The sequence below is a fragment of the Pterocles gutturalis genome, unplaced genomic scaffold (assembly GCF_000699245.1).
Source record: "Pterocles gutturalis isolate BGI_N339 unplaced genomic scaffold, ASM69924v1 scaffold3777, whole genome shotgun sequence".
Taxonomy (NCBI): Eukaryota; Metazoa; Chordata; class Aves; order Pterocliformes; family Pteroclidae; genus Pterocles; species Pterocles gutturalis.
The window spans coordinates 1-21,818 of NW_010112446.1; the positions used below are offsets into that span (position 1 = coordinate 1).

Sequence of the window (21,818 nt, forward strand, 5' to 3'; positions counted from 1 at the left end):
GGGAAGGTGTCGCTCGGGTCAGGTAACGTGCCGGGATTTCGCGGTGCTTTTGGGTTTGTGGTTTTTTTGGTTTTTGACTTTGATAATAGAAGCGCTGCCCATCGGTCTTGCTTTCCAAAACGCCAAAATGTAACCGAGTCACAGCGACCAGTCAAGATATTCCGGGTTCCCCGGGGGCTGGGGAAAGGTCTGGTGCATCCCGAGTTTCTAACATTCTGCGTTTCTGTACGTGTGCGTCTGTGTGTGCCAGCAGAAAATCCCTCTATCCTGGAAGAATGGTGAAACTGGGGAATAATTTCAGCGAGAAGAGCACAAAGCAGCCCCTTTTGGAGGATGGATTTGACACCATCCCCCTGATCACACCCCTGGATGTCAATCAGCTCCAGTTCCCACCTCCTGATAAGGTACAGTAGGCTTTAGTTTCCACCCTGGAAAATCACACCCAAATCTCAGGCACACAACAAAAGAATAGGTTACATGTAACAAGCAGCTTAGAAATGTCAAGAAATACAGGGTAAGAAATAGTTTTAAGGCATGCTGGTCCCCTCTGGAGAAAAAACCTAACAGTTAAGCTAATGAAAATCCAGTAGTAGCGATTTACATTGAAGAACAGTGGAAAATGTTAGCAATGAGCAATATAGAGATTTCAGTGCTGCTATAAGAAATACAGAAACATACAAATGCAAGCTTCTCTATCCTGTATTGTCATAGCCCTTCCTATTCTGTATCTTTCTTTTTTGTCTCTGGAAGGTACTGTGTATTCTCTGTGATTTTTTTTCTGTTGAGAAAAAGCCCCCATAGTGGGAGGATGAAGCAATGTTTTATGTCTCTGCAAGATGTACACAGGCGGACTGGCCACAGAGAGAAAGAACTTCCCATGTTCCTTCTGTGCTTCAGTAGGAAATTAATACTAGCCTCAGGCAAGATGAAATAACGACATGAGAACAGGCCACTGAGATTTCTCCTCGGGAACTTATTTGGTTCAAAACCCTCCAAATAGGTGATTTGGATGCTCTGTAGCTGGAAGGGGGCAGTCCAGTGTGCTGCTCTCAGGCTGGAAGGGAAATGTACATCCTGGATTCCTCATTACATGGCTTGATTACTAAATATTTCATTTTAAGGATTTAGGAAGGTGATGTGATAGCCTGTAAATAATGTGTATTCTCCTCACAATAAAGAATTCAGTTAAGTGTTACTACAGGTGAGACGTAGAGTAGTAGGATATTTCTTCAGGTATTTCAATAATCTGTTTTTCAGTATCCTGTTTTAGTAGGATACTTACTTGCACATTTCTCCTTTATGCATCTGACAAAAAAGCTTTGTGGTCTTCAAAAAATACAAAATTTAACTGAAAAATGGTTGGTAATATCTTCATGCTGATTTTTGGTTTTGGCTTCGTGTCCTCCATGAGCTCAGTTCTACTAGATAAACTGATAGCTATACATTCCTCATAGCTCAAAAAAATTCACATACTCTTATCTTGGGGTAAAGAATATTAGCTTGTGACCTCCATTTTAATTGCTAGCAACATTGTGTTGTGTGTGGTGACCCGTTAGTAGGCATAAATGCAATAAGCTGTAACAGCTGTTAGAGAGCCTGAGGGTCCATTTTCCACCCTCAGTAACATGGGTGTAAATCTTGTAACTGAGGGCAAAATTGCACCCTAAGGCTTTAAAACAAGGTAAGTCTTACTGTGTCTGATACGCCTGCCAGCTGGTGACTGGATATAACCGATTACTAAGGACCAACATCCAAAGGAATTTGTTATGTTACTGCACTGCTAAGCAGAAGCCTGAATTAGGGACCTGTGTGTTATGTTAATAGGCTTAACCTGAGCCGAGCCTCGGTAGTGAACCCAGGAGATTCTGTTCCAGCCTGATTGCCCCTACTAGATTGGGGTGGAACTCCTCCCACCTTCACAATGTTTGCCTTGAATGAAAGCAAATGTACAATTAGGCTAGAAGCTTAAATAAAGGAATATTTGATTGGCTCTTCACTCTCTCCACTGTCTATTTGTATGTTAGCTTTCCTTTCCTTTCCTTTTGCAAACATGAAGGGGAAAAATAAATACATGTTCTTATTTGTCCTATGGGTTTCGTTCTGTAACTGGTTAGTCATCTCAATGTGTCTTTACTGGTTGCTACAGACTCAAAGGCAGTAGTACAGCAACCAATGTGAAGAAAAGAAAGTGTTAAGATTGACACACAGATCAAATGCTGAAGTATGAAGACACACGTAGTGAATAGGAGTACATACTTCATATATCTGTGCTTATTATTCACTTACCAGGCTCCAGTATGGCAGTGAAGCATGACTTCTTGAACAGTAGTAACTACAGTGCTAAGAATTTGATGATTCTGACAGCTTCTAAATTAAAGGGATGAACTGATTTAAATTCATATTTAGGTATGTTAAACAAAAGAAGACATTACATAACCAAGCAGCTAGAACTGTATGTTCAGTGTCAGCTGAATGTGATTTGAGTTGCCTGAGATTATGCAACATGAAGGGGGAGGAAGGGAAGTAAAATTAAAAAGCATTCCAAAAATCTTCAGACAAGTTTACTTCCATGATGCTTTTGGGCATTTGTAAAGTTAAATAGTTAATAATTTTTATCTTATTAATTATAGCTGAAAATGAGTAAATAAGTTTCTAAACCTATGTCCTGCACATATATGTGTAATGCTGTAAAAGTGTCTAATAAGCTTTGTGATGCTGAGTCTAGATACAGTTACACATTCTAGATACCATTTCAGGGAACTGAGGAGAGGGAAACCCAAAGCTTTAATTTCATTGCCTGGCTACCTGTAAGTGTCACAATTAATTTCAGAATAATATAGTTGCTATTGATACTATGGGCTGCTCTGAAGATAGAATCTGGTTCTAAAAATCTAAGGGAGTCTAGATATTTATTCTTTGGAACAACAGAGAAAATTGTGCAAAACTTAATAGCACTGTCAGTACGATAAACTGCACCCTGTCACGAGAGTGATACTTTGAAGAAGATCCTGAAAAACTGTAGAAGACAAAAATGAGGCAAATAGGTTAGGTATTTGAAAATTTTGTACAATTGGAATGCCTAGGAGAGAGCACAGGAGATACGACTGATGTAATGAGTATTTTAGGAATACAGGTAAGGTGCTAAATTGTGTAGCTTGGGGCAATAGCTCATAGCAAGGAATAAACTGAAGTTAAAGAGCCTTGGGTTTCAAGAAATCTCATTAACAGAAGGATTTATGTGCATCTTGCTGCTTGCAGCTGATAATTTAAAAGTTAGATGTTAAAAATAAGAGTGTGAAGAGCTATAGTCTAGCACATAGTGAACAGTAACTAGATGGGTCACTTCAGTTCTTTTAAACTCAAAATCCTGCCATCAAAGAACATGGCTACAGATGGCATCATCATCTGCTACACTTCTATGGGCACTCTTCAATAATTGTCTCATCCTGTTGGTCTCCAGTTTGAAGTCCCATTAATGGGATCTCCTGAAGCAAATGGAGGTGGCTATTTTCAGACTATATGGAGCAGGAAGCTTCATGATTTGGATTTTAACTAAGTAGATGCTTGCCTAGTATAGCAGCACAGTACCACCACAGCTGAAAAGATAGAATGTTTGTGAAACAGTTGCATAACAAGTCTTCCTGTAGGTCCATCAAAACCACTTTGAGAGATAATTTTGCTGATGATTGCTATGACAGGAAAAATAACTAACAGCTTACAGCTTCCAAGGAAGAATTACACAGGGTCGGGAGGTGGGGAGGCAATACTGTGCTAGATGTACTTGTAAGCAGGTAAAAGAAGAGTTAATGAATAAATAAGATTCCTGTGGCTAGTTTCAGCTGACAGCTTTTTGATTTTTTTGTTTAAAGGTTGTGGTGAAAACGAAAACAGAATATGAACCTGATCGCAAGAAAGGAAAGTTCCGTACTCCTAAAATAGCTGAATTCACAATCAGCATCACTGAAGGGGTTTCAGAAAGATTTAAGGTAAGCAGTGCTATCTGAAGATGTTGATGACTCAGTTGTGCTCACAGAAGTGCTTAAAATCAATTGCTGATTGTAGTCAAAACTGGCTATAACTAGCAGAGTGGCTGTTGTGGGTATAACTGGACATGGGTAAAAGAAATTAATTGTTATAGTAGTTCACTATTTCACAATCTGAAGGAAAAGCAAATCTTGCGGCGTTATTGCTTGTAATCACTCACTGTCAGATGAATTCAGAAGGCACTTCTGTCAGCATGCGGGTTTCAGAAGGTGGTTGGCCAGGGTGTGTGTGGGCTGCACGCAGGTAGCTCTCATGGCATGGATAAGGCGCCTGTTAGTGTTGAAGGACAAAAACCACAAGAGTATTTGTTTTCTTTTTGGCTTCTTATTTTTCGCTGTGGCCAAACCATTCTCTTAAAGTGATGTCATAGTCCATTATATATATATATATATAGGTAAATATATGACTTGGCAGCTCAGGGATGTATATGAGAGTCCTTTGCTATCAGTTTTCCTGGTCCAGTTGTGTCTTATAGCTTGGTGATGGCTGTTACTGGCAGATGGCAGTTCAGCAAGAATCTGACTCAGATTTACTCTTTAGTGTCCACACCCCTATTTCTCCCTTCAGTAGTCCCAGAGGAAACCTGAGAGCCCGACCAGTGCCAGGATTGAATTACCTTTCCCCCTTTTCACTGGAGGATAGGTTTTCTTTCTCTGTGTAATAAGGGCAAAGCGGGAAAGTTGGCACTTCAGCTCATGCTTTCCTACCTATTCTCTTAACAAAGGATGACTACAGCTTTGCAGTGCTGTCAGTTTGACATGTTACCCAAGGATGCCAAAGTGTTTTTAAACGTAGGCAACTGCACTGTTCAGTGCTGTCTTTAGTGTCTGTCCTGCTAAGGTGATCTGAAAATGCTTACTACATTGTAGAAGAGAAAGGGGAGAAAGTGTTCAGTTGGAGCACCCTGTTAGGACTTCAGTTCAAAGCAGCTGAGCAGAACCTATACCTGGGGAATTCTGCACTTACCCACTAGCAGCAGGGATTAAGGGATTTTATTGCTGGAACATTAAATTGTAGGTAAGGAAGGGTTTTGAATATCTTGGTCGCATCTAAATGTTTTGCACATCCCTTTGTAGATCTGCGTTCTTTCTGTCTTTGTTTGGAGAGCTGAGCAAATGAGACCTTGCTGAACAACAAATAAACAGCTTGTCATGCTGTCAGGTAGTCTTTTTCTAATTTGTATAGCTGAATGCTTAGAAGCCTGAGCATTTTTGCATTGCATTTTTATATACCTTTGAATGGTATACTTAAATATCTTTTAGGTACTACCTTATGATGATCACTCTGGGATTAATCTCATACTACAGGGTTGCTAGGTTTTGCTGCTAGGTAACTACTGCATCAGAGAGAGGTTTCAGTAAGATTTGGTATCTCTTGGGAATTGCAGGGTGATTCACGCTGTGGCTGTACGTCTGGGCTTCTAAAGAAGAGTGCGGGGGTTGATCAATTAGGAAAATTGTGGTTCAGTTAATTGAAAACAATAGTTTCATGCAGAACATTCAGGTCCTAAAAATGTCCCTTAATCTCTACATAACAGTTTTAGAATTTAATTATGCTGCTTGCAACATTTTAAAGAGAACTGACTGGTTCTCCAGTAGGGATGATTGTCATATTCACCACTCCCAGTAGTAAATATTATGTGAATAATTGATGAAATTTCATAAATATGTAGATGAAAAGTACTGATTGTGTGAGGTTTTCTCCTGGGTCCTTATTAATTGTGAACCATCATGTTAACTGCTGCTGTTGATTGTGAGAGAGCAAAAGGATATTTGTTTGAAAATTAAATATTTGCTATAATTATGAAATGCATTATTTAACTGGTGGAATATTGACTTTGGCTTGTGTTCATGAAAAAAGCTTCAGATGCTGTTTTAATGACTTTAATGTTGTACATCACCGATGCATAAACTTGCCACAAGACACAGCCTGACTGTTGGGCTAAAAATAAAAAAGTCAGTCATATTTACAAATAATTCACATGTGTATTCTAAGATGTACTTCTTAAATAAGGACAAAGCAGATTGCATTTTTGGGATTCAGCAGTGCAGATCATCTAAAGCTGTTCTTCTTGAGAAATTACATACTATAACAAATGAAGCAACTCCAGCATGTGCATATGTCATGTAGATCATTTGGTGTTTTAGCAGCTGGGTGAATAAGAAATTATAAAATGTGTTTTCTGCATTCAGTCCACATTATCACAGTTATTACAACAGAGCTGAGAATGTTTACAAAGAAAACTGCAAGTTTATTTTTGCTGTATGAAGCCACATTCTGAATTCAAATCAGAATCTGTCAGAAGAATGTGAAGACTGCCTGATTCTGAGAACCCTATTGTCTTAATTTAGTTCTGTGGCACTAACCACACCAAGGAAGATGTGATTTTTTCACTGAAGATTATTTTTCATTGAGAAATAGAAATATTGCTCTTGTTCTTTGAACAGCATAGGCTAATGTGGGGAGTTGGTCATTCACACCTGGAAAGCAACTTTGAATGAGGTAGATGTTTCTCTCCTGTGAATTGTCTGCTGTATGGAATAACACAAGGCTGGAAATGTCATTTTAAAGGAGTTTTATGAATTGGGACATAGGAGGAAGTTATTGCAGGAGAAAATTGATGGTATCAGTTACCCAAGGCCAAACCTTTGCCTCCCCCATTGACAGAGCAGCGTTTTTACAAACTCCAGTTGGATTTTGTAGTGGGATGTTTGTTCTGGCACCCATTGAATTGGGCTACAATTGACAGGCGTGCACAAACTTGCCGATTTTAACAAATGTCTGTTGTACCCAAGCATGAGATTTTCTTCTGTCTTTGGGGAAACCTGGATAAAGAACATTCAGAAGTATTTTGAAAGCAAACACTTATGTTTCTCAATAAATTTCAAGCCCTTAAATAAACCCAAGCTGTGGTGTACCTTCAGCCATTTGGTTTTATTCAAAGGCAATTCAATTCTTCAGACTTCAGACTTCAGCCTTGACATCTCTACATACATCTAACTGCAGAGCCAAAGCCTCAAGCTTGTTTTCCATGGTGAGACCATATGGTGCAAGCGATGTACTATCAAGTAGCAAGCAGTTGTTAAAATGTCTGCATGAGGTTACAGAAGAGGAATTGAGTCTTCTTTCAAAATCAGTCCTTGCAGTTTTATGTTGTCATTTTAAGACTGAAAAAAATGTATGCAACATATGTTTAAATATTACATTTTTGATCTTTGGTCATCCTTTAAAGTATATTTCTGCCTCAAGATTTTTTTTACCTGTTCTTAGTAATACCAGTGATTACTGTAGAAATAATCAAAGAGGAGGAAAATACTTCTCTGTTTCTGTGTGATTAGTCTGTGTGTTGAGTAGCTCTTTGCTCCCACTTAAAAAGTCTGTTAGGTGCATGAGATACCAGCTGATACCTGCATGGGATATCATGTCCTTAAGTATATTCTGTCACTTCTGGAAGAGTGACAGGTACTTACTGCCACGAGTAGTTCTGTTTTCTTCAGTCGAACTACTCACAGGATTAGAGGTGCTTACAAGTATGAAGTGTTTGGCAGGCTTTGAGATTTTCCGTTATTACTTCAGGCAAGAAGAAGAAAGGAGATTCTTCTTTCAGTGTAACTGCTATTTTAAAACAAATTATGTAAGCAAAGGCACTGCATGGTAACTGTTGGTTTTCCATTTTTTAAAATGTTTGATAATTCTCTAAGATGACATTGCCAATCCTCCTGCTAAATTTTTGGCAAAAAGGAATTTTTTTTACAGTCAGAGATGGAAGATATTAAGTAAAGTGGATGTGTAACAGCATCTCCCCTGCTTTAAGACAGGTGTCCTCTGCCATTTTACCCATCAGAAAGTCTTTTCTTGGAGCAGAACCAGTGACACTGGGACACAGATGTTTTGGGTCTCTCCAGATGTGACACTCACATGGCCTTTCCTCTTCCATAGTAACCTTTTCCAGCCTTTCTCCTGGCATCAGTAATATCTTCTGGGTTTGTATGGGAAGGTAACAAGGTTCTTATCTGGGCCACAGGGTTTCTTGAACTGCTTCTTCAGATCTTTGTAGTTAAGAAGCTAATGCATAGTGCCATGTGATGGAGGATGATGGGAACACTGTCGTGAACAGTGCATTAAGCCACAGTGCTAGACTCTAAAGGCCACTGCCTTGTTAACCTGTTTTTGTCTAACAGTATCTCCCTCAGGTTTCATTAATCAACTCCCTTGCAGGCTGGTTCTGTTATCTTGCATTGTTGCTCTTAAGCACTGGGTCTGTAGCTTCTTTTCAGTTACTGTCCTTCATTAATCTATCTGCCTTTCTTGCTGCTACTCCCAGTCATCTCCAGGTAAGCATCCAAGCCAGTTCTCTCTTCCTCTTTGTCATCTGTGTTTGAGAAGGACAGTCTTTTGATTTCTCTGTCTTTTTCAGTACAATCTACCCCAAAACTATAATCCTTGTGCGCACAAAGGTTTGATGGGAGTGTTCTGGTGAGGCAGTTGAGTTTAATAGATGGATTCTAGTCATATAGCTAAACATGACATGTGATGTTAGAGGTACTTTTTGAAATGAGGCATCTGGTTGTCTTTTGAGTCACCGGTCATCTTGTATATTCCCATCGCAAGTATGGGAAATTGTACCAAGTTGTCCTGTATAACTTTGATTGCTCTGTAAATAGAATACGAGTCAGGTGTTGCATGTATAGATGTGAATGTTCCTTTTTTTCTTTGATGTTGCCGTTTACTTCAATTTGAACATTTCTTAATCCTTAAGTGCATTGTTTCAGACGCATTTTTCATGTAAACTTCTAGGGACATGCCCAGGTAATAGCAAACAAGAACAGAATTTTGGAAAAGCAGGAATGTTAGGGGAAGCGGAGAGCTGATTTCAGTGTTCTCTAATGCACTGGTAGAGGGCATTGTGCAGCTGGAGATGCAGGATTTTAGTGGAGAGAGGTGAAATGGAGGTCATGGCCATTTGCAGGGAAGTCAGTGTGATGTTTTATGAATTCTAGTCTGTGGGATGTAGCCAGACACATTCTATTGTAATTACAGTCTGCCTGCCTAAAATTCTCTTGTAGTTTAAATTGGATAGCAATAATCTTAATTTCCTGTCCTAAATGGCTATGCAGAGTTGCTGTATTTCATCCCAGAGGGCTTTGCATCTCACTGGTGAGCAAAACATAAATTGGTTGTAAATCACTTCATATGACAGGTGCTCTAAAGATGTATGTCTTCACTCTTTTTGTTTGGTGCTAGCACCAGGTCTGTGTGTAACACTTTACAGACAAATCAGAAATGAAATTTGTGTTCCCAAGAGGCTGCAATTGAAATAGATAAGGCAGAGATGTAGAGCAGAGATGAGATGTGACCAAGTGCCAGTGACTGAGCAGTGAAAATTACTGCACGTCTTGTTAGTTCCACTTTAGTTCCACTTCTTGTAATAACAGGAATGCTCCTAGGTGCGTTTGTATGCTGAAAGGTGCATGATGGAAGGAAAAGCATGATGGAAGGAAAAGCATGAAGGAAGGCTGCACAGTAAGAGTGGGTTAATGAAAGAATTTCAGGCAAGAGGAGGAGGCATGATGAGAAAGGTGGAGGTGAAGGCAGAGGAAAAACAGATGGCACCCAGGCTTTAGTGGCACAGTGGGATACAGGCAAAAGGGCAGGAGATAGAGCTAAGAGGAGCAAAAGGGGCAGACTTGTGCATGCCTCGAAACACGGCTTATAGTTTTTTCAGAAAGGGACAGGAGCCAGGATGGGGTGTGAAGAGAAGCAGGCAGAGTTGGTGCAATTGATGAATTTTGCTGTAATATTCTCACTTGATTAAAAAGGGAGCACAACTAATGTTAGTGAAGTGAGGAAGGAGGAGGTTGCAGTAGCCAGCCAGAGAAAATACAGCTTTCAGTGTTTCACAGCTGTAGCACAGTAGGATGGACTGATTGGGAAGATCTTGAATGTAAGGCCTTATCACGAGTTGTTTACATGTTAGTGTAGTTGTCAGATCTGGTGAGTTTCATTTGTTTGGCTAAATGCTTGCAGAGTCTGAAGACTTTTTTTTTGCTGTGGGTACACTTAGTTCATTCATTAGTCATCTCTCATTTCGATTACTGTAATGGCTTCCGGCTAGACATTGTCCTTCTGCTCTTCACTTACAATCTATTCAAAAAATCTGACACATACTTAGTATCTTGTCATCTTTTCTGTTCACTTAGTTTTGCTGCCAGATCCCCTTAAAACCAACTTTAAAGGACACTCTCAAGATGAAAACAAAACCACACTTTGAGTTCCGAGTTAAACGGTTGTTTGTGCTATCTTGTAGTTATTTCATAAAAAGTATTTTGAAAGCTCATCACTCGTGTGATGTGACAGTCACCTTGGAGTTCTGCAGGATGTACGTGGCAGTGAATGATCATAATAATTCAAAAGATTTCTGCCCCTAGTGTGGGGTCCTGCACACAGCCAGCTGGCTACCACAAAGAGAAGAGATTCAAGATTTCCTTCCAGAAGAGAGGGAGTTGTGCTTGAGCATGTATTGCATCCTCTCCAGCCTTGAACAGAGGAAGAGGCCAAGTTGCTGCTAGTGCCCCAGTAAGAAGAAGATAATAACTTTCCTTTAGTTTATAGAGAGTGTGCAAAGTTGCTGTGGAAGAAAGCAATAAAATGACAGCTTTGGTAACACTTGTGGTCTAAAGAGCAGCTTGTCACCTTCCTTCTTCCCATGCTTTTATTTCTGAAAGGCACCTGGAAGGAGAGGGCTCAGACAGCGAGGCAGAGGGTTAGGGTCACGGTGTGTAACTGGCCGGGGTGGGGAAGCTGACTGCCTCGGGTTCAGAAGTGAACCTGGAGGTCTGGCAATTGTGGACCATCAGTGATGGGTTATTAGGAGAGTGAAGGAAAATGGCTGTTAGAAGGAAGAGAAGGATTTTCATCTTACAAGGGAGAAGTGGATTGGATTAACAGGTGATTGCGATCAGCTTGGAATGTGGTGATGGATTTCTTTCCATCTATGTCATTTGCATGTGCAACTGTCCTTTACTTAAACAGAAGTTACTCATATCCTGAAGGATGGTAAGAGAAGGGAGATTCTCTCCTAATAGGAAGGAGACAAGAGCTTAACTTGATTAGGGATTTGCAAATGGAGTGTGATTGCAAATTATTGGAGATAATGAGAGTAAAAATTTACATGTTAATACCGAAACTAATAACATTAGGAAATACAAGAAGTGAGGGAGAAGGATTCTGTGAGAATGATGAACCATGAGCCCTGAGACCTCTTTCCAGTGGCTTACTGTGTGGCAATGGAGTAACCGTGCTGGATGTGACTTGTATGAGCAGTGAGAACTCACAGCTCCGCACAGGTAAACGCTCCAGTCTCAGCAAATCAGCTCTGAGGTTGTGGCTCTGCAACTTGCCAGGCTCCAGCAATCTGCACAAGAGGCTTTTGATCTCTTTTGAAATCAAAACATTACTTTCCAGAACAGTTTCAGAGCCTTGGGAAGAGTGATCCTGCAATGACTGTGGAAATCTTTTTCCATTGCCTCATACTTGGTCTCAACTACAAAATAGCTTGTTAGGTTTACAGTATGTTCTTGAGGCCTCAACTGTGTGTCAAATGGTGACAACTGGGAAATAATAATTTTACTATTCCCTGCTAGTAGGATGGCCAGGGAATATGGTTAAGATACTTTGAGATTTGAGAATTTTTTTCAAAGCATTTTAAACTGTTTATATGTGGAGGAAACAAGTATGAGCTGAATTGATCCGTACCACAGCATTTGTTCTGCTTGGTGTGTGTGTCCCATGTCACAGGCTTGTGCTCCTAGAAAGAGCAGCCTTTCTCAAAGGCTGTGTGGAATGTATCTTGTAGGGCATGGGGAGCCTCAGCAATAATCCCATCTGGATTTTATCTGTTCTATCCCCACTTTCTAGTCTCTCTTTTCCCTTTGTTCTTTAACGGAAAGAGCAGTAGAACAGATACTTTTGAGTCAGTGGGGAGTGAATGACCCAAAACCTACAGCTTGGGCCGGGCCATGTGTGTGTTGTAGAGCTGCTGGGAGTGCGAGGAGTGCTCCCTCCTTTCTGGTTCCTCATCTTCCCATCCTGCCCAGCAGCAGCTGGCGCTCAGCGGGGGAATGCCTTGCGCCCACGGCCCCACATGCAGACGGGGCTGCGGCCCTGCTCTGGGGCAGGTGAAGCCAGGGTATAGTGACAGGCAGCATGTGGCACTTGGAGATACTAGCAAGGCATTAAGGAGGTGGGACAAGGAGGCCCAAGTGGTAACTGGAAGCTTTGGGGAGAAAGGTCAGTTGAGCCTGTAGTGCAAGGAGAATTTTGGGAAGAGAATAGAAAATAAGTCTTGTTACAGTTGTGGGGAGGGGAAAACACTAGAAGATGGGATGGAAGGTTTGGGCCAAGCCAGAGTGTGAAGGACCTTGTACGTGTGTGCAGGTGGGATGGCTGAGGAAACACACAACTGCAGGAGAAAAACGGGAGAAGCCTGATTAAAGCCATATGGGAAGGGCTGAGCTAGGGCAGAGCCTGCCCAGGAGTGAGGGGGGGAGAGGCGGGGCAGGGTTTATGTTGGTCTTTGTTAAACTGGGCCGCAGAGAATGTCCAGACAGGAAAATGTGCTTTATCTATTGGATTCCAGCAGGCCATAGTGAGACATGGGACATGTGAGCAGAAAATACAAGGTTGGTAAGACAGAGTGGTCTATCCATGTTAACCTTTGTGTATGCAAACAAGTAATAAACTTGGGGAAAGACTAGTTACATTTGAAAATTGATGTGTGAGGTTTTCGGGTGATTAAGAATATGATTTTTTTTTTAATCCAGTGACTGTTCTGAGAAACTGAAGATGTTGCTATTAACCAGAAAGGTCCTTTGCTCCATGTCTCATTTCAATTGGCATTGTTGCGTTAATATCTACATTTCTTCTGCTAAATTACTTTCTGATCTGCAGTTTTCCCTGCCTCTCCTCCAGCCGTCTGTTTTTTGCTTATTTTCTATCAAAAATCATTATAAAATCCTTGGCTTCAGGAGCACACGATACTCCCCAACCTTGTTTCAGCCAGGAAATCTAGCACTCGCTGTTGTCTGCCCATGGTGAAGTTCACTTCTCCAGCATGAGAAGTCCCTAAAAGTTCATCTCAGTCCTTGAATGTGCTAGTCCCCCTGCCACACACAGTTTGCAGTGTTGCAAATCCTGTTCATTCTGGGGTTTATCATAAAGGGAGTGTGTGGTGGTTTGTTTTTTTTTTTTTTTTACCAAGAGGCAAAGCTACAATTTTTTTTGTTACTTTCTCAAATACCTGATTATTCTTGTTTGCATAATTGACCCTGATGTGCCTAAGTTCTCTTTTTAGGAGGTATATATAACTGGCTTACTCATCTTCCTTTCAAATTTAGATTATATTATACTTTGTGTTAATTAATTGATGACATAATCTTGTCTGTTTCTGTTTATTACTGTTTCTTGTGCTGTAGCACATGCTGGCTTCTTTCTAACTTGCCAGAAAAAACAAAAGTTCAACCACTCTTACGCTGTAATCTCCTTTAGCTACTCATTTGTCTATAAGTAGAAGCTTTAGAATAATGAAACCACACTTCTGGGACCCTCTCCCAGGTAATGAATGCTGTTTGCTCAGCTCGCACCTTCCACAAAAACTGGTCTGAATTACGGACCTTTGCAGAGTAATTGCTTGGCCAAGCTCTTGTGCTTTCTCTTGTCAATGGGTGAGGTAATTCTAGAGGTTGTTCTGTCTCCTGTCTCACCTCAAAGGCTGCTGGTTTCCAGCTGCTCAGAGTTTATTCCTGGGAAAGGTCAGCTTGATACAGACGCTGATTTCAGATTCAGCTTCAGGTGTGTCTTTGATTTTCCTCCAGCCCAAGTTCAGGACCACAGAGGTACTTAAGGACATGGTGAAAAGTCAGTGCCATGTAATGCAGTCTGGCATGGCTTCTCTGTGAGCACCGTGGAAAGAGGTGCAACAGAACTCCGTGAGGCTAGCCCTCTGCTGAACATGGTGTATTCCCTTATGGATCTGGCAGTGAACTACTCCTGTCCAGTCTCTGTGTGATGAAGAAGTACTGTTCAACCTAAAAATCAAGGAGCATTGGGCAACCAGGCATGCAGACTACTGGTGTAACTATCCATACATTCACAGCAGGCGCAACAAACTCTCATCCTAACGAGAGGGCAGGCATGACTTTCTCCTTGCCCTGATAGTGTCACCTTTGTATTATCTGGATGACACCTGTGGTAACTAACTTGCTGTCACCTGACTCCATTCTTGGACAGGCCCAGGGGAAACAAACATGCTTATCAGCTGCCATAAACTAGACTTACATCATCTGAATACTGAAAAAGCAGCAGGCCCAAGCTACCTCACTGTGTCCTTCTGGCAGCAGGCCACTGACCAGATCATGTGCTTTCTTCTCTGAGATGGTGAAGATAGAAGTGCTTATGTGCTCCTTCCCTGTTCTCGCTCGATAATTAAGTAGCTGTTTTTATCCTTTCCTTGGTTTTACTGTAAAGTACATTCACAGCTGGCTTCTGCTGCCTGTAGTAACAAAAGAGCAGTATAATAAGCAGTGCATTACTAACATGAGCATGTTTTATTTTTCTCTCCAGGTAACTGTGCTGGTCCTTTTTGCCCTTGCGTTCTTAACGTGTGTTGTATTTCTGGTAGTCTACAAGGTTTACAAGTATGATCATACCTGTCCAGAAGGATTTGTTTTCAAGGTAAGCTGTGTACACATCCTAGAAGAACAGGAGAGCATGTAATATTTTCTGTGCTGTTTTCTGCATAACCTTGATTAAGTCATGCTGTATTGCACAGAAATTTGTGTTTGTTTTCATAGGTTAGTGTGCTTCCTGCTATGTTTCTGCTTAATTTATAATTGAGGTTGTACTACTGCACAATTTGAATAATGTTATTTTGCTAATGCTTTAAACATTGAAAATATAGCAGAGGTCCCAACACCAGCGTCCTTCAAACCTGCTTCATCTGCAGTAGTCTGGACAAAGCCCTCATTTAGTCGGTCGTATGGTTTAATGCTGCATGTTCCTCCAAATTCATGTGTCTTAGGAAATAAGAGAATGCTAAAACCTGGTGGAAAAAAATATTACTCTGGAATATGTGTCAAAGAAACAGTAATGTTCTCATTAAGAGTAGCAGTTACCTGAGGGTTATTTTTGTAAAAAGAACTTCTTGTTCTAGAACAGTGATCTCTGAGCCCTACTACCACAGGCCAAAAGTGATGCCAAAAAGGGAAAACACATTTATTGGAAAAAATACTGGTGCTAACTGAAAGGGAGGCTGGGGCTTCATTTGTGCGAGATGGTAGTGCTGGCTCCTCAGCTGTAACCTGGGCTGAAAGTCAGAAAGGTAACATTGATTTCGCAGTTGTAAATTTAGCAGGGTTGTGCTTGGCTGTAATTAGATAAGGAAAATAGCAGTGATGATGACATTCTTCCCTCTAATTTTTTAAGAATATTTAGTCACATAACGAATAAAATGGGCACCTAGTATGATCTTCAGAAGGACTTAAAAAGAAATGGCTGCCTTAGCACTCCTTGACAGTCCCATTCAGGACTTTTGATTCTGTCACTTCAGGCACATAAATCTCTTATAAGAAGCTTGTCCAGAGTTACAATCAGTGGTGGCCTGCTGGATTAACTTGGTTCCAGGCATTCAGTTTTAGGGTGCCGCTTTCCCTTGGTTCAGGGGCAAAAGATACTGTGGTTAGAATATCTGTCTGCAACTCAGGAGATCCAGCTTTCAGTTTTGCTGGGGTTTTTTTTGTGTTGTCTCAGGCAAGCACTGAAACCCTTCTGTGCTTGTTTCTCATGGGACCACAGCCTTTTTTTTTTCTAAGCTTTCTCTTGGCTTTCAGCAATTTGGAATATGGACTGTATGTTCTTACCAAGCCTATCTTGATGTGATCCTGACTTGACAGGAGTTGCCGGTTATGTGCTCCTGTCGTAAGTCTAGTGACAGTCTGCTGCTTCTGCTTCCTTTCATACCATGTTGTCCCCTCCTCTGAGTGGCAGCCGTCTGGCTTCTTCTGTCTTTTCTTCCTAGTGTCGCAAATATATAAGGGGAGAACAGCTTCATAGCTATATTTCAGTTGCATTGTGAACAGTCTGGTTGGGGTTCTCTCCTTAGGGCCCTGTGTTTGAAACAGAAGCAAGGCAGAATGTCCCAGAGCTCGTGCTTTGTTCTTAAGGTGCAGCACATACATAGGGCTGTGCTGCTGTAACTCTCCCAGGGCTGGGTTTTTTTGGAGGCTGTTTCCTGGCTGCTTGTTGGCATAATGCCGGGACACGCAGCATCTTTGGTCATGTAACTCGTGAGTTTTACAGGGTAAACATGTTAGCAAATGACACAAAGCCTGAAACTAGCAGTGCTGACATGAATTTGTATTTGTTGCCTTTGCATCATTTTTTGGGAGAGTGTTAACATGTCATGGCATTGCTTGGCACAGACGTCCCAAGAGAGATGAAGTCTGTCACCTTGTGACCACTGTCTCTGTGGACTGACTTCATGCTTCAGGTGGACTCACGAACATTCTCTGGCCTGGATGTCCCCAGGTGTTGGATGCTGATGTGATTCCCTGGTTAAGGGCAAAGGTGTCCCCTGCCTCAGGAAGCCTGGTACGGCGGGAATCTCTGCATAAAGGCTGAGCTTCCGCAGCTGTGAGTCAGACTCACTCTTCTCTGCTTTGATGCTGTCATACATGGAGCAGTTCCAAAGGTTTCAGTGTTTTCCGCCTTTCTGCTGTCCTATGCATCCAGGGCTTGAAGGTGTGTTTAAAAAGGTGTTTATTTTCCTTTGTATAGCAATCTTAAACTGCTCAAGCCTCAATTTTGTGCTTGCTCAAGCTTTCTGATGTAGCCCTAATACTGCTGCTGTGTAGATCTGAAGCACTCTTTACTGGCTGTCGCTGAGACTCACAGGAGTTTCCCTTGAAGACCCGAGTGCACTGAACACCCTGGAGGAATTCCTCCAGGGCTTCAGTATGGTCCATACTGCATCTGTTACCCTTCAGCTTTCCTTGCCAGGGCACCTGCGTTCTGTCAGAGTCATGGACAGTAAAACAAAGTAATTCCGATGCATTAAAGAGAACACCATCATCTATTAAGTTTGGAATTGCTGACCTAGGAAAATTATATGTGACAGAACACATTTATTTATAAGTGAATACCACTGGGATCTTCATGTCAAGGGAACAAAAGGAGTCATCTTAATACAGCCAGATACAGACTGAAAACCAGGATTTTCTCTGTCATCAAAGGCCTTAACCCATAACTAGTTTCTTTCACAACTCTTCTACTTCAGAAACAACTCACTCTGGAGTATCCCAGTTTCTCCTCATGGTCTTCCTCATTACTTCTCTCACCTGGGAACCACAGAAACAAATAAAAAGACACAGAGAAATGTTCTGTGTAAGCTGAAGGTCTCAGGCACGCAGCAGGATGAGAATTGGCACCAGTTTTCATCGCTCAGTCACTGAATGCTAGATGGCTTGCCTTGATTAGGAGCTACGCAAAGGGGGCTGTCCTTGGGCAGTACACAAGGAGCCATGAGTAAAAGGGGAGGTTTTCCCTGTCTTTTCTAGAAGCATGAAATTTCGTGAGCAAAACTAGAGTCAAGGTGGAAACTCTGCTGTGTTTCTGTAGGCTCTTCTAGCAGATGTTGTGCATATTACTGACTACAAAAAATAACATTACTGAGTAATTTTGCCTCTTACAAAGCAAATTGCTTCTAAAAGCAACAAAAAATTCTGTGTCATTTTTTTAGACTGGCAGTAATCTTGGCTTGTCTTCAGGACTAATAGTTATATTTGCTTGAATTTCTTTGGCAGATCTCATTAGATCAATAGATTGTGTTCTTTCCCCCATTTTAAATATTTAGAATTGTGACTACATCCCATGACTGACTGGGTGAAAATAATCACTGCAAAGTCTGTGTCTACATACTTCCTTGTCATTTTATCACATTAGTACTGTCAGTTATCTCAGATAAAGCATGGATAATACTTGCAGAAGGCATGGTTGATGTAGGTGAGCATGCATATCAAATAGCCTTATTCCAGAGTTGTCCTGGATTTTTTTTTAAGTCTAGGTCCTGGTCTTGCAGCTGGCATACACGATGATTATGAGCATGGGGAAACCTCTGTTGATTTGAACAGTGCTGAACAGGCACAGGTGTCTGCTTAGCCAGGGCTAAAGCCCATCTGCTTTGTAGTTGCTACTTCAAACAGAACTGTGAGGGAAGATTTGTCCTGGCTGCTGCATTAACAAAAGATAACAAATAAACTGAACCTGGGTGGATGTGGTCACTTTGAGCACTATTGCAACTCTTGACGCATATCGAGGCTTCTGTGCACAAGCAGGTTAGGACCGATGAGGTGTTAACACTCTGAGAGGGCTGTTGAGTCTTGTGACAGCGACTCTTCTTTCAGCAGTCAAATCTGCTGCAGGATTGCAGTCATCGGGGCAGGCAGGTTCACAAGACTACCTGTAGGCCTGTTGTTTTGGCAAGTTTTGCTTTTTTCTTTCGTACCTTTTAATGCTTTTTTTTCACTGTAACATTTTTTAGGATGTAAAATTTCTGTTAAGCCAAGATTGTCTGCTGGATCTTTCCCCTCGTCATTTTGTACTTTATGATTTAAACCATTTTGAAACTGTTGTTATGGGTGCTTATTTGTGCCATTTCTCTCTTTCTTTTTTTTTTTTTTTTTTTTTTGACAAGGACAATGAGTCAACCCAGAAGTAAATGTGGACACATTTGAGATTGCATCTGGTCCTAAAAACCATGACATTTTTGCGTGTGGTTTTGGCTCAGAAATTTCCAATATTAAGTTTTGTTGACAAAGTTCTATGAGAACAGTAGCAGTTCAAAGTTGCTGTGCTGTAGCATTATGAATTTTAGTCCAGTGCTGGAGGCAGGAAGACTGAAAAGCCTTTTTTTAAAACAGTCAGAGTAGAAATGATTAAACTTATTTTCCCTCAAGCTGCAGCTACTCATAGCTTATATTTTAGAGGGTCAATTCAGTTGCCCAGATGACTGCCCCACACCCTGAGGTATCAAGGAAGACTGCAGAGAGACCCGTGACCTTCTGGAGCAAAACCTGGGGGGCAGGGGTCACAGGATATGTCCAAATAATTTTTTCCTTCAGTGCAGCTAGCAGCTTTGAAGGCTTTCACTGCATCATCACTGGTACAGTTGCTAAATGCTACCTGCATGCACTGCATGTGCACATTCACTTTGATTTTTAAGATGACAGCATAGTTCGGATCCTACTTAGTATTTAACTCTCTAAATCAGGTATTTAACCTCCAAAAGCTCTGAGCACCTAGCAGTTTCTATGTAGTGCTCGTACACTGATGGAAAATTAAATAATGTAGTCCCACAGCTAAAGATAGCACGCTTTTAAAAAGCTGTTGGCTCCATCTTTCTGACAATCAAGAGTGAAGTATTTTGTATGTGTATGCACGAAGCTTGGCCACCCACAATGTTTTCCCGTATGTCTTATTTACTGGGCTGTAAAGCTGTTCATACCTTGGCACCAATATATCTGTATTAATTTCTGTCCCTCAGACTGAAAACACTGTAATGAAGTGCCTGAAGCTAATCTAACACAGACATCTGTAATTGTAGACCAAACAGTTGGAACTAGGCAGGGAGGAAAAACCAGCAAAATACATCTGGAATTAGAGTTTGAATACTCTTAAAAATAATTTTAGGCAAGCATGTTTCTTGTATGTTAGTTATTCTGGCATATAAATCCAGATTGGTCTTCTTGGCAAACCCATGAGTAGTTTTAAGGATTGCAGGGCCGAACATTTTGAACACAGTAGGACAACACTGTAGTTAATTGCTGTATGTTGCATCTTGACTCCAAGAAAGTGAATGTTGGCTTAGACTGGAAGGAAGAGAAAAAACCTAATCTACTTTTGGTGTGTATCGGGCTGTATCTGTAATCGAAGTGATGGATTTTCTTTTCAGAATAATCAGTGCATTCCAGCTGGGTTGGAAAACTACTACTCTGAACAAGACTCCAGTGCCCGAGGGAAATTTTACACAGTCATAAACCACTACAATCTGGCCAAACAAACCATCACGCGCTCAGTGTCCCCGTGGATGACAGTACTGTCAGAAGAGAAACTATCTGAACAGGAGACTGAAGCTGCTGAGAAATCAGCTTAGTGTTAATAATTAGCTTATCATACTATGTCACTTGAAGGTAACTAAGGGACTTTAAGGAACTTTTCGTTAAATATAATTATGGATAATTTAGAGGTTGCTCATGTTTATGGTGCAATTGCTTCTGTTTGCTGATACTGCTTTGCAAAAAAACAGAAACCAAAACAAAAACTTGCTGCAGAACACTCATGGGCATAAAACAAGATGCATATCAGCATTGCTTTAGAGCTTTGACACCATTTTCAATGTTAAAAAAATTCCAGTGGTAGATATGTTCTTGCAGTTTATTGGATACTGACAGATTTCTTCACTGGATTTTCAGGGCTTGGACCTTAGATAAATCATGTATTCTGTTGTCTGAACTGATACTTTATTTAACAATTTTTTAATTCTGTGTCATTTTGCAAACTGAAACACCCCAGCCATAACTAGAGTGATCTCTTGTTTAGCTGAAAGCTGTGTGTAATGTTTAGTTTTGGCTCAAGCAAGACTGATAGTCAGCACTGATGTCAAGGGCATAACGTAATGACTTGTATGGAGAAAGAAACTGTCGGGTAGCATTTTTCTTACATCTTCTTTACTGTTGTTTATTTGTAAGTGATAATGAAGTTCTCTGCAACAAGGCATGCTCAATGTTTTATTATTGCTGTCAGCAGGATTTAACTGCATTTCCACTGTGGCTTTAGCATCTTGGTACAGATGTGCACTGAAACAAAAACTAGTAGACATTATGGAAGAACACAGGCACGTGTAGTGATGGATGTTGAGGATAGTGTAAAGAAATATACAGTTCAGGATGTTCTAATGAGAAATGACATCTTTTGATCATACTTAAGAGGCAGAAAGCCTATTCACAGTAGATGTAGTCCACTGTGTAATTTGTTGGATATGACAGAGGGAGTAATATGTCTAAATTTTGTCTTTTATTACATTAACATTTTCCCTTTTTATTAATTAGAAAGAGCTTTCAGATTATATATGGTTTGGAGTTTGATACTGTTTAAAACGCAGATCATCACAAGTGAAACAATAGTGTACTGATTAGATAACACAACGGGTTGTTTTAAAGCTACATGTGAAACTGAGTGAAGAGTAGAACTGTTTGTGTATGGCTTGGGAGGGGGAAAGATGTAGAAGAACATAGTATTGTGGATGCACGGTAAAGTTCCATTGTAATTACAAACTTATCTATTCTTTGTGTGAAACCATGTTTTCATTTTTATTATAAATTTTAAATATATATTACAAAAAAGACATCTTATTAATTTAACAGACAAAAGTATGTGAATCATGGGGGCAACCAAGTTACCTTTTTGTTCATGTAACTTGAATGGGACAAGTTGTAGAGGACATGTCAAAAGTTCCATTTTATTTTTTGGTAGAGACAATACAAAAATGAAGAGAAAACATCAGTATGGGCTGTTTCTCACAGTCTGTACTAGAACAAACATGGTGAGCTCTACTTCTATTTTTTCTCCAGTAGAATTGTTTTATCAACAATACAGTAAAAATAACCATCATTATGTAATTCTCTAGGTTTGAGGTGAAATGTGCATTACAGTAATATCTCTGA

The 21,818-nt window shown here is 40.7% G+C and overlaps 1 protein-coding gene across 1 annotated transcript; it reads left to right on the forward strand.

Annotated features, from left to right (window-relative positions):
* Nucleotides 1-162: 162 nt before the first annotated feature.
* Nucleotides 163-21,450, forward strand: LOC104462181 (neuron-specific protein family member 1). The gene is made up of 4 exons (XM_010074034.1): nt 163-404; nt 3,870-3,986; nt 14,665-14,775; nt 20,048-21,450. The coding sequence occupies exons 1-4, from the start codon at nt 276-278 to the stop codon at nt 20,246-20,248; spliced, it is 558 nt and encodes a 185-aa protein (XP_010072336.1). The 5' UTR covers nt 163-275; the 3' UTR covers nt 20,249-21,450.
* The last annotated feature ends 368 nt before the right edge of the window (nt 21,451-21,818 follow it).